General features: G+C 45.5%; 1 protein-coding gene across 5 annotated transcripts in view; it reads left to right on the top strand.

Annotated features, from left to right (window-relative positions):
• LOC147236056 (echinoderm microtubule-associated protein-like 6) overlaps positions 1 to 4,829 on the top strand; it is a 49,308-nt gene extending 44,479 nt beyond the window's left edge. For all 5 annotated transcript variants that reach the window (XM_086163229.1, XM_086163213.1, XM_086163238.1 and 2 more), the window contains 4 exons: positions 1,908 to 2,011; positions 2,090 to 2,243; positions 2,586 to 2,686; positions 2,793 to 4,829. In XM_086163229.1, the coding sequence (XP_086019355.1) occupies positions 1,908 to 2,011; positions 2,090 to 2,243; positions 2,586 to 2,686; positions 2,793 to 2,817 (384 nt within the window). In that variant the 3' untranslated portion in view covers positions 2,818 to 4,829. The remainder of the gene's footprint in view (positions 1 to 1,907; positions 2,012 to 2,089; positions 2,244 to 2,585; positions 2,687 to 2,792) is intronic.
• The last annotated feature ends 8,562 nt before the right edge of the window (positions 4,830 to 13,391 follow it).

Below are 13,391 nucleotides of genomic sequence, written 5' to 3'. Positions count from 1 at the left end.
TGGACTCGCTGTGGCGACACCTGAAGGGAAAAGCCGAAAAAGGCCAAGAAGAAAAAGTATACATGAGGACGTGTCTGTGTAAGTGTATAGGCAGGTAATTATACGTATATATTTTTTTTGCATATATACACTGCTCAAAAAAATAACGGAACACTTAAAAAACACATCCAAGATCTAAATGAATGAAATATTCTTATGAAATACTTTGCTCTTTACACAGTTGAATGTGCTGACAACAAAATCACACAAAAATGATCCATGGAAATCAATTGTATCAACCCATGGAGGTCTGGATAAGAATCACACTCAAAATTAAAGTGTAAAAACAAACTCCAGGCTGATCCAACTTTGATGTAATGTCCTTAAAACAAGTCAAAATGAATCTGTGTTGCTTCCTGAGTGGACACTATGATTTCACAAAAGTGTGATTGACTTGGAGTTACATTGTCTTGTTCAAGTGTTCCCTTTATTTTTTTGAGCAGTATATATATGTATATATACATATTCATGACATGTATGTAATTTCATATATATGCATTATCCATCCATCCATCCATCCATCCATCCGTCCATCCGTCCGTCCATCCGTCCGTCTGTCTGTCCGTCCATCCATCTGTCCATCCATCCATCCATCCATCCATCCATCCATCCATCCGATTTATAAACATGTTGTGTATATATATATGTATATATATATGTACAGCGGTCCCTTAAGATACAAATTTAATTGGTTCCAGAAGTGGTTCATACGTTGATTTTTTTTTTTCACTTCTTAAATGAATTTTCCCCATTTTGAATAACGGAAAACACATTAATACGTTCCAAAATAAGGACATTGATATAGAGAAGCCCTGAAAAAGGAGGATATTAATTATGTAAGGGGCATCAAAAAGAAAAATCATGGTTCGATTGGTTCAGCAGCACTTGTATCTGAACTAGCTGCCTCCCCATGCCTCACTACTGAATGAATTCCATGTTTTTTAAAGTCTCCAAACCAATCATAGGTGTTCTAAATTCAGCCACAGTTGGTTAGGAAGAACTTTCTCCCCTCTCTGGCGAATCCTGTTTTAAATCACGATATATAGAGCCCGCTTTCTCCCTTGTGATTGTGTGTGTTATGGTATCGCCAGCCATCTTTTACTCGTTCAACCACATCAGAAGATATGTTTCCATGTGGTTGTGTATCGATGCCCATTTTTATGACATAATGGTAACGCCCTTGGAAGGCTTCATTGTCTTTCTATACTTTTGCTTTAGGATGGTACTATGGATGCATCGCGATTATATTCACGTGTGACATCGGTCACGCATACACCACGTTCGTGCTTAATTTCCATAGAAAGCAACTTCTTTCTGGGTTCACCACTTGCTTTCTTAGGGGCCATGATGATTTATTAAAAAAAATACACGAAATAAGTTCAAAGATATAAAATGATGCCACACAAGAGATAGGAACACCACAGCAGATTTGTGCACTGTACCAACTACAAAGTGTCCGAGGGATGCAGGAAGCTGGGAGGCGCTCTTCAAGGTGAGAGCAGCCAACGGCGCAAAGTCAGATGATGCGGCGGCGTCATGAAGGGTATACCAGTTGAGGAGGCTTGCTGAATTGATTTGAATTTTGATTTTCTCGCTCTCGTATCCATATTGTGAAATTTTTCATATTTCCAGGATATAATTTGCTTGAATTGCATAATCTTAAAATATTTGTATATAAAGTGATTGGTATCTTAAGGTGCCACTGTATTTATATTCATATTTGATTTCACATGATTTATTCAACATACAACATGTAATCCAGTATTTTAGTGCTCTCATGAATGTATGTTGGTGTAGTAAAGGTAGTTCTGTGTGTGTGTGTCCGTGTGTGTGTGTGTGTGTGTGTGTGTATGTTTGTGCGTGTCCAGGTATCCACAGGAGCGTACAAGCGGCAGGTGTTTGAGGTTCCTTCAGGGAAGCTGTTGGCCGACACGGCGGCCATCGACAGGATCACCTGGGCCACCTGGACCAGGTGAGTGAGGCCGGACCTCCTCAGCCGTGGAACTCCGCTGCTGTCGGCTGACCCGCTCCCGCTCTCTGGGCCCCACAGCACCCTGGGAGATGAAGTTCTGGGAATCTGGCCTCGGAACGCCGACAAAGCTGACGTCACTTGCGCGTGCGTGTCACATGGCGGCCTCAATGTGGTCACGGGCGATGACTTCGGACTGGTCAAGCTCTTTGACTTCCCCTGCCGCGAGAAGTTTGTGAGTCTCATTCTCACCTGAAGCATCAGGATTCACACCCTCCGACTCCATCCGCTTTACTACATTATCACTGTGGAATCACTCGGGCAGTGCGAGTTGAGCAGCGTGTTTAGACTTCATGTGCACAGAGGGCAGGTAGTGAGATGGAGGTCATGTGTAGATGATGTGGAGTGGGATGGAGATTAGATGGTGATGAGGTGAAGCTGAGGCACAGATGATGCGGAGATGTCCACAAGACCTGCCGGGCTCTGTTTGCCATTTACCGACATGTGAATAGTCATCTGCTCAGAGGTCGGTGTGTTTTGGAGGAACTGGTGTTGACCTCCACTTTTGTGTCTTCAGGCCAAACACAAGCGCTACCTCGGCCACTCGGCTCACGTGACCAATATCCGCTTCTCCCATGACGACAAGTACGTGGTCAGCAGCGGAGGAGACGACTGCAGGTGAGCTGGACCTTCTCTCACCTGGGTGGCAGGGGTCGGTCTCATTGTCTCCGCCAGGCCCCCTGTGGTCTCCATGATGTATGACGTGAATATCTGGCTCTTTCAGCGTCTTTGTCTGGAAATGCCTGTAAAGGCGTCCATCCGAAGAACCTTCTCAGCACCAAGGGTGGTTCAGGTGTGATCCAGGGGGTGGACGGAGACAAGTCCAGCGGCACCTTTTCTTACGTCTTGGCAGAAGACTAAACACAAACCACCGCGGATCCCCTCAGAGGGCCTGAGTTGGCTCTTTGTGTCTTGTTTTTCTGCTAACTTCTAAGCTGGTCCTGTTCCTATCAGCTCCTCAATGCTGCCGGCTGACATAGGATGATCAAGCCTGAAGATCTAGCTTCTCTTCAAACTACTTCAAAATTAATTTGTGTCAAATTTAAAAGAAAGAAAGACCATGAAAGGTCTTCTTGCGCGTGCAAACCAGAACCCCAGGCTTCGTCCACCTTAGCTTCAGAGTTTCCACCAAGTTTCGGTCTCCGCTGTGAAGCCAGTCCAGCAATCCTAGGACCTGCAGCTCCTCCTCCCTGTAGAACCCCGGTCCTCCCCATCTTCAGTGGACAGAAAGTCCTTCCTCTCCCGCATGAGGCCGAAATATTTTTTTTCAACGAATGATCCTCTTCGTTCCCGAAGGAACATCAACTCCATGACTTTCCTCGGCCGGCTACCATTAGCTGCTCAGTGCAGAAGCTCTACAGCCCATGTTCCCACGAGCAGCTAGCCCCAGTCCATGACCGTTAGCATCTCCTTGCCATCTCAGAGGCCTTGTCTAACCCTCTTCTCGGCCGTCGAGGTGATTGTCAGTGCTTGTCTCCTGGACGTGCCGATTAGATGGCGAGACATTTCCACAGTGGCTAGTAACTTGCAGGGACATGACCATTGGTTCCACACGGAGGACTTCAACCAATCAAACTGCCGCAGACGCCCAACTCTCCAACCGAAACCTCCTACAAGGTTCTCCTCGCACCTCCGACACAAGGGTTTTCTCAAAATTCCTCCAGAGGGTTCTCCCAAGTGTGCAGGATGAAAATACCGAGCTGAGTGGATCTTCTGGAGGACCGACAGATAAATATTGTGAACCAGTTGTTTATGGCTTTCACCTCCAACTGGCCCTTGTCCTCCTGCTGGAACTAATGACATTCAACTTGTTTTTTATTGGGAGACTCAGCTAGTTGAAGGCAGAGTGATCGATTGATTGATTGATTGATTAATGGATGTATTTTATTTGCTTTCAAGTCTTCTTCTGCACCGTCACAGTTCTAAGTGCCTTCCAGATCTTTCTACTTGTGTTCTACTTTTGTTTTTTACTCCATCCCCATGTATACAGTGCGCACACACACAGATGTATTGTACTGTCTGGTGCTATACTCGAATGTTTCAACTTGTTTTCATGCAAAACAGAAAAAACTCAAACAAGGAGAAATCAAATGCTTTTGGTTTTTGTCTTTGCTGAAACATCAAACATCTCGGAGGAGCAGCTCCTCAAAGCCGTCGGCAGGAACGTCTGAGGAACCTAAATGGAACCGATGCCGACGTCCCATGTTTACTCTTTATCTATGGAGACCTGGGTCCATGAGAAGACCAGTTGTTCCTTAGAAGATCTCAGAGTGATCTACGATGACCTGGATCCTAGGGAGAACACCCTGGAGAAACCTGGAGTATCAGAGGTTTTCTGAAGCTGAAACCAGGCTGACGTGCAGGAATCGAGACTGGAGCCTCTAGGGTCATTCAGGGGAAAAAAGACCTTGGTTGAGGAAGGAGTTTGTTCATCCACAAACTTGATTCTTCTGATGAAGTCCATGTGCTTAATCCTCGGATCCATGAAGCTCTGAGTTTGAAGTCCACAGTCAGAAGGTTCTCCTCTGTCCGAGGACTTAATACGTCAAGCATTGAAATGCTGTCACGTCGCCTCGCAACCACAAAGAGTTTACAGTAATCGAGCCGCTTTAAGTTCAGCGGTTCAGAAGAAGATGAGTTCCCAGCGGTCTCCCTTGAGGTCAAAGGTCACAGATCCTAAATGTGTGCTGTCACTCAAATGGTTGAATAGATATTTATCTTCTGTGTTTTATGAATAAAACTCATATATTATAAAGACACCACACCTGTATTTGTCCACCTACGACTTTGTTCCAAAGAACGAGGAGACGTGACCTCCGCTGTGCCTCCAAGGTTTGTCTCAGCGAGCAGCAGGTTCCTTGTCGATGTTCCCTGACTGATGCAGGAACAGGAACGTAGAGCAGAAGCTCCTTCAGCAGGAGCCTGCACTTTGCTTTCATTCAGCAGACATCTCTCTGTCCAGATCCTTCCGGAGCCTGAAAGCCCTTTGAGGAGAAGCACGTTGTACATGAGCTGTGACATGAATATGCCAACAATGGAGAGAAGAACCTGGAGCTCCTACAGGGTTTTCAGAAGAGGTGCAAAAAAAACAGACACATGTTGCCTAAGCAGCGCAGTCTTGTATGGGAAAGGCATATTGGAGTTGCCAGTTTTCTAACCAGCCAGAGGAGTTCAAAGGTACAAAGGTTAGATTGGAAATGTATGTCAGTTAAATGATCTGCTGGTAGGGAGTACAGCACCTGTAGTTAGAACAGAGAGCAATTGGAACCCAAAGGAGGCAGTGCAGCAAGTACAGGCAGCACTTAGACATGGGCACATCATAGGTCAGGTACAGCATGGGCGTGAAGGCTTAGAGTTCAGTGTAGGACATCCAGTGTGGAACAAGGAATTGGTCATAGAAAAGAGGAAGATGGTAGTTGAGGAAGTACACGGACTAGAAGCGGCAGTAAGATGTACTAAGGCAGTGTCGCAGGCAAAGCAAGGACAGTGGGTGAACTGGGACAATGTTGATAGGAGAAAGTTGAAGTGGAGAAAATTGTGAAGCATGGGGGGGCCAATAGAATTAGGTTCATCATATGCGCTACGTAAGATGTGCTACCATCTCCCCTGCATCTCAAATAGTTGTTTGAATGGGGATGCTGCCTGCCCCTTGTGTTCCGGTCTATGCACACTTAGGCATATATTGTCAGGTATAAGTTCAGTCTTTCCCAGGCGTGGGGTGGTACACTTGGCATCATAACCAGAAACTGAAATATTTTGCAACAGCAGCTGAGGAAAAAATTCTAAAGAAATATTGTTGTTACTGATAGGGAGGCTAGAACAATTAAATTTCTACATGAAGGAGAAAAGGTTAAACCGTTTATGTTCAGGCACAACTCAGGGCAGCTAAGTGTGGGCAGGGCTTGGGAGTTGATGGTGGACCTGAATAAGCATCTGGTTGTCCCAGCATACATATTTAGCACCCGGCTGTGGACAGATATGTTACCCTGGTCTGTGGTGGAACAGAGTCTGTTTTATTGAACTTTGGCGTCCAGCGAGGTATGCTGAGATGGCAGCAGATGTAGAGCAGCAAGGTTGGAGGGCTTGGTGTGGCTTGTAAAGGCGGGCTGCTGTGGAGTCTGTCATTGGCCCACAAACTGAATTGGGCATTCAGGTTGGAGCCTGAAACTTGCAGTCAGCAACGTGTCTCTGGGAGCGAAGGAGCAAGTGAGTGGTTGTGGTAAAGGAGGAAGCATGGTAGCTGTTGAGGTAGCCAAGGTAGGGTTGTCACGGCTTTCTGAGGTTTTGTGGCCCTAACTGAACAAAACATTGATGAAGGAATGTGCTCATTCGAAAACCCAATAACATGCTGCAGACTGTTGTTGGCTGGGGCAGGTCGCTGGTGATGGTATATTGTTTGTGGGGTTGTTAGCTCGCTGGTAGCTTGTCTTTTATTTGTTGTAGTTCTTGTTAGCTTCTTTACAATCTGAGTTGGGCTTTTAAATGAGTTGTGCCTTGGATTTTGGCACAAAGGACAGTAACATCTTGTCCTGTCTATTAATGAACTGAAGTGATTCTTATGTATTTGAACAAGACCAAAGCTCTTGTCTGCATGCATTATAAATGTATTTGCTATTTGGGTGCAATTATCATCTTTTGACACAATTCAGATTTGGTTGGAGGGTGATGCACACATACGGGAACTCCTAATAGATCACAATAAAGGCAACCCAGAAGGCGATGTTCATGCTTGTAGGTAGTGGGTCTTATGGGGTTGTGGTTGTTGAAATTCTCAGATCATGTACAGCCTGGCTGCTGAGTGGAGCAAAATTTGGTCTCAGCATGTGAATGGATTTTGCCTTTATTGTTAGATCATACAACACTTATCATCACTGGACGTATACAGTTCTTCTGAGGTCATTAAACATCTGTTAAAAGTAGTTCTTGGAAAGAGGGTTAGCACTCCTTGCTTTTGAGTAAAGGCACTACTCTTTCATGTCTATGGCGGTCCTCAGTCATCCAGGTCATGGTTATTCCTGGTCCTGGGCAACTGGGCTTCAATTTCTTCCCATGAAGATGTTTCACCTTCCAGGAAGCTTGTTCTGTTTGAGTGGACCTTGGGAACTTTTCTTTATAGAATGACCAGGGTTGGGGGCTGGTGTAGGTGGGGATGCCTTGTTCAGTTGTATTGGAAAGTTGTTTTCAGAAAGTAGGTTAGCTGGGGTTGTTGTGTTACATGGGGAGTTGTTAGGGGGAGAAAAAGTGAAACTTCTGGGGACTTGAGTCAAAATTTAAATCGATACAGCTCAGATTCAGATGTTGGGAGACCAAGAAGAGAAACTTGTCTGATCACTGACAAAGGATCAGGCGGTAGCCACCGGGCCAGGTTTTGGTGGATCTTTCTGGGTGATTAGGAAAGTGCACCCTCCAAATCACTCTGTAGAAGATTCATCCCTGAAACTTGGCCCCACTGAGCACCGCTTAAACCAATAAAAATGATCTAACGAGTTTCTCCCTGTCTCACACGACCTGAATATCAGCTGTACCTGTTCAAATTGTAACTCAGACAATTCCCAGGATCGAAGTTGTGTTTAGGTCAGTCAAGTATGTATGAATAAATGTTTAAAAGTAGTTGATGTAAACCAGCTCTAATATATCTTGAGATGGATGTCTGATCGGTTCCTGGAATTCCAAAGCTCCAGGCTGATCCATAAATCTTTGCCATTGTGCTGATGGAGCTGGTGAACTTTGGCTAGTTTGTTTGGAGCTCACAGAAGCGCCCTGGTCCGTTCAGCCTAACCTGATGGTTCTCACGTGTCTGTCAGCAGATCTTGGCCACGGCATTGATTGCTAGCCGGCAACGTGTCAGCCAATCAGAGGGCGGAGGGGCGGAGCCTCCAGGTGACTCCTTTTATCCCAACCTGATCAGAGGATGCCAGTTCTTTGAAGTCAGAAAACAGCATGGAGGATCTAAGAGTCCCGGAGGATTTTCAGAGGAAAAGACTTTGTAGAGGCGGCAGAAGACCGAGGAAAGAGGGCAGAATTCGGGGCTGTCGGCCGCTGCCCGCGACTGCTGTATCAAGGTAAGGTGTCAGTTTTGTTTTTATGTCTAAATCTGGCTTGAAAGTAAGTCGGTCCGGGCCGCCAAATCAGTGGCGGGACGCGGTAGCGGGAAGATGGGAGAGCGGCAGCCGACCGGACAGACCTCATTCAGAGGCGGTTACGGATGCACCCAGGGGCGAAAAATAGATGTTCTTGCAGTATGCAGTCTTGAAAACAACTTTGGCTCGTTAAAATTCCCTTTTAACTCCTTCGTCCCTGCTGGACGGAGCCGTGGCCGGGCAGTTAGCTAGCCCTAACCTTACAGCTCCGCACAAATGCTGACTTTTGCTCTCCATCTAGTTTCCGCTACTCTTTCCCATTACATTGTTTGGCTTTTCAACTTTGTCCCTCTATAGTTAATGCAATTTTGTACATGTCCCTGATTAAAGATGCGCATCCTTAAAGTTCATCTCAATTTCTCAGGCATCCTCCCACTCTCCAGCCTTTTTCAATGCCCTCCTCACTACACCTTTGCTAATCTCTGCTACTTCATGGTCCACATTAGCCCCCTCCTCTACCTTGTGTTGCTTCTCTCTGTCCTCCTCAGTCCACTCAGTATCCCACTTCTTTGCTAACATCTTGTTTTGTGTGCTGTTCTTGCTGCTCTTATTAGTTGCCCCGTGTTCCTGCCTATTGTGGAGGGAAAAATATACTCAAACCAGCCATTTCCATCCCTTTTTGCAAAGTCTAGAACAGGGTGGGGCAATTGTTTGGCACTTCGTTTCAAATTTAAAATCATTCATGGTCATATACAGTACATGTGTTGACCATTATTTTGTATGTAATCATCCATAAAAAAATTAAAAAACAGGAAAAAGTGAGGAGTTTCTTAATTCATGATTGATTGAAAATACTTTTTAAAATATCTGGCGGGCCAGATGAAAAAGAGAAACTGGCCGTAAAATGCCCAGATCTAGCTAATCTGTCCCTCTGTGTTCCTACAAGGGATATGAGAAAATATAATCTGCCCCTCACTTCTTCACCTCTTCTTATTATGCCAACATGTGCATTGAAGACTGCACCCCTCACTCAACTCTGGTTGTAAGTAGAATTGGGTGGCGGTTTGGCTCATGGTTTGTTTACATAGGAGGGTCAAGTATTAGTGTCTAAGTGTTAAATTGAGGTTAGGGCAAGGGGTTAGTGTTATGTTTCTTGGTTTGAGAAATGTACCGCGTGTACAATAACGGTCAGTACGACAGTTCGAGCGGGTGGGTGATTTAATGGCAGAGCGTTCTCGAGAATCCCAATCCAGAATCCCATAACGGGTCGGTTGTTACAGCTTATAGTTTACGTAGCATTGACGTAAAAGCATCAACATATTCCCACGGAATATTACGTCCCCCTTCTTTTATAAGAAAATGATAAATCTTTGTGGTAAAGTACCTTTTGCTCGCTCTAAGCGATCTCAGGCAAAACTGTTCTCAGTTCTACTACCTCAGTGGTGGAACAAACTTCCGGAAACAACAAGACTAGCATCATCTATCTCAACCTTCAAGAAACAGGTAAAAACTTTTCTCTTTTAGGACTTTTTACTGCGCTGATACCCCAGATCAGGTTAGGCACCAAGTTAGGCTATGCAGTGTGTGTGTGTGTGTGTGTGTGTGTGTGTGTGTGTACGTTTGAGTATGTCTTTGTCAAAAAAAAAAACAACTCACTAACCCAAGCTTACTGTTCTGTATATTTCCTGTGCATCGTGTACTTGCAGTCCCTATGTCCTCTATTGTAACTCGCTTTGGATAAAAGTGTCTGCCAAATGCAATGTAATGTAAATGTAATGTAAAGCAGACTAATGAACAGAATAGAGTAAATTTGACCTGTATACAACATTAAACGAATACTCATCTAAGGTGACTTTAGGTTTGACCTCACGGCCAGAACGAGTGCGGTAGTTAGTAGTTGGTGGTGACTTTCGAGTTCCAGTCAGTCCCTTCAGGTGCATGCTGAACTTCAAAGTGGTCACCAGTGGGAACGGTTTCTTTAGAGTTGATCAGGTGGAGACGATTTCTCCTGTACTGAACTCCATCTGGTGTTTGGAAGTGGTAGGATCTGGCACTGTCTGCTGTGCTAACAATAATAGCTGGTTTTCATCGTCCATTGTCCCGAAAGCGAATCCTCTGCCCTTGGTGAAGAGCTGAGAGTGGCTTTGAGGATCTATCATAATACTTTTTCTGATAGCTTTGGAAAAAACCTTTGATGTGAGTAGCTTTGTGGCTTACCGGTTTTGGTTTTAGCTGATGATGGGTGCTTGGAAGAATTGAGTTAAAATTGTCAACTGGTGTATTGCGATACTCAAGTAGGCTCAAGTATGGATCCTTGTGATCAACTTTGGCCTTTTCCATAAGTGTCTTGGCGATGGGGACAGCTTTCTCTGCAAGACCATTGCTCCGAGGGTATTGTGGACTTGAAGTTACATGTTTGAACTCCCACATATTTGGAAATGACTCAAACTCCTTGCTTGTGTATTGCGGTCCATTGTCTGAGATCACAATTACAGGAATACCATGCCTTGTGAAGGATGCTTTGAGTTTGTGTATGACTGTTGATGAAGTAGTGCTGCACAGTTTGTCCAACTTAAAGTATCTGCTGTAGTAATCAATGGTAACAATGTAGTTGTCGTTGTTCCAGGTGAAAAGATCAGTTCCAACTGTTTGCAATGGCCTGTTGGCGATTGTGTGGCTGATCATGGGCTCCTTGGTGTTTGCTGGTCTGTGCTCCAAACATACTGGGTAGTTCGCAACCATGTCTTCTATTTGTATATTCATCCCTGGCCAAAATGATATGTCACAAGCTCTTTGCTTACACTTCTCTGTACCCTTGTGGCCTAACCCTTGTGGCCTATGTCCATTTTGGATAACATTTCCAGGCGGAGTGACTCTGGCACAATTATCTTTTCCCCTTTAAAAAGAATGTTGTTCATCTGAGACAGTTCGTCATGATAGTTCCAGTATTCGGCAATGGGCTGAGGGCACTGTTTCTTCTCCTCAGGCCATCCATCCTGAATTGTCCTTTTCAGAAGTGTAAATTGAGGGTTCTTTTCAGTGTCTTCTTATAAAAGTTTCAGTCTTGTGTCACTGACGGGTAGGCCGTGGTACACTGTATGTACATGCAAATCTATACCTTCCTGGAGGCTGTCATCAGGGTCAGGCAGTGATTTCCTTGAGAGAGCATCTGTGAGAGGAATGTCTCTGCCTGGTGTGTGAATGATACTGAAATTGTACCTTTGTAACTGGAGGATCATTCTTTGTAATCTTGGAGGAGCTGCAGTAAGAGGCTTGCGAAGAATGGATTCCAGTGGCTTGTGGTCGCTTTCAACAATTACATGACGTCCATACATATAGTGGTGAAAACGCTTGCATCCGAACAAGATGGCATAAAGCTCTTTCTCCATCTGAGTGTTATTCACTTTACTGTCCGTGAGAGATCTGGATGCATAGCCGATGGGCTTACCCTCTTGTAGCAGAGTTGCACCTAGACCATACTTTGAGGCATCGACTTGTAGCCTAAGGTCTTTCTTGGATCATAGAAAACAAGAACAGGGCCTGGCTCGCGTGTTAGAAGGTCTTTCATTTTCTTAAATGATTCGTCGTGCTGTGCATCCCAAACAAACTCACTGGACTCTCAACAGATGTCACAGAGGTGCATTAGTGTCAGATAGCATGGGGGCAAACTTCGACTGGTAGTTGACCATGCCAAGAATGGTTTTGAGTTCACCTTTGTCCTTGGTTGGCTCCATCTCCCTGACAGCTATGATCTTTGCTGGATCCGGCTTGACTCCATCTTTTGTTATCAGGCGTCCACAGTAGCTGACTTCAGTGGCACAGATTTGGCATTTTTCAGGGTTGAGCTTGACTCCCTGCTCTCTGGAATGCTGCAACATTGAACAAAGGTTTTTGTCATGCTCCTCCTTGCCTTTACCGTAGATAAGAATGTCATCAATTATGGCTGTTACACCCTCCAAACCTTCATATGTTTCATCCACTTTGTGCTGAAACTCATCTTGTGATGACTTGAGTCCAAAGGATAGGCGAAGAAATCTGTATCTGCCGAACACAGTGTTAAAAGTTGTCAACTTTGAGGACTCTTCTGTTAGCTTTATCGCCCAATAACCAGATTGAGCATCCATTATGCTGAAATAGCAAGCTCCCAGTGCTAGTTTGGATGTAACGTCCTCAAGTGTGGGCAGTGGAAAATGGGGGCGTTTGATCACTTTGTCGAGGTCTTTTGGATCTAAGCAAACCCTGAGTTTACTTGTCTGTGGCTTTTCAGTGGTGACCATTGAGTTTACCCATTTGGTTGGTTCTGTGACTTTTGTGATGATTTCATGTCTTTCCATGTTCATTAGTACATCTTTGCGGGGTTCACGGAGAGCAATGGGAACATGCCTTGGTGGGTGAATCACAGGTATTGCATTAGGGTCAACATGGATGGTGCACTCACCAGGAAAGATCTGTTGTGTAGGACTAGGTGTTGGTATCCCTTGATGAAAGCATACCTAAGGCACCGATTAGATTGTGTGATGTTAAGTGAGCGATGGCCTCCTTCATAAATGTTTCGCTGATTGGCCCACGACATCTCCAGAGGGTTCAGCAGTGAATCCCAGCGTCACAGGTTCACTCCCTAGATGTCATCACCTCACCTGAAGGCCCACGTTGGATCTCTTCTCTTCAGCCACAGCCACTGGCTCCCATTTTCAGCAGCCCTGGAGAAGTCCTTGACTGCCTGTCTGTAGCCACGTCCTTTAACTCCCATCTCCCTGAGTAGCCTAGATGTTGATGTGGCTATGAAACCTCTGCAGCCTACTTCCACTGGACGAACCTTTGCTTTCCAGCCTTGTCGCTGAACATCTCTGACAAGTTCAGCATATCTCAGCTTCTTCCGTTCATAGGCCTCCTCCACTGCACCCTCTCAGGGCACCGTGAGCTCTATGATGTAGACGAGCCTGAGAGACGATGACCTCAGAACGAGGTCTGGTCGCAGGTTGGTGGATGCGATCTCAGCTGGGAAGCAAAGTTTCTTGTCCAGGTCCGCTAGCAGTTTCCAGTCTCGTGCACTGGCCAGTGGCCCAAGGTCACTTCTCGTGGGGGGGAGGCTGGCTTGCCCCTCCCGCATGAATGGAGTTGTGTGTCAACGGGATGACAGGGGAGGAATGGCGTTCACGCTCGTCGGGCGAGTTTCCAGCACCGCTGCAAGACATTTCAGTACCTGGTTGTTTCGCCAGGTATAACGGCCTTGGGTGAGGCTG

Source organism: Fistularia commersonii, chromosome 2 (assembly GCF_037954325.1).
Source record: "Fistularia commersonii isolate RoL2024-O1a breed Wild chromosome 2, RoL_Fcom_v1.0, whole genome shotgun sequence".
In the NCBI taxonomy this organism is placed as follows: Eukaryota; Metazoa; Chordata; class Actinopteri; order Syngnathiformes; family Fistulariidae; genus Fistularia; species Fistularia commersonii.
This window is presented reverse-complemented; position numbering and strand designations above follow the sequence as displayed.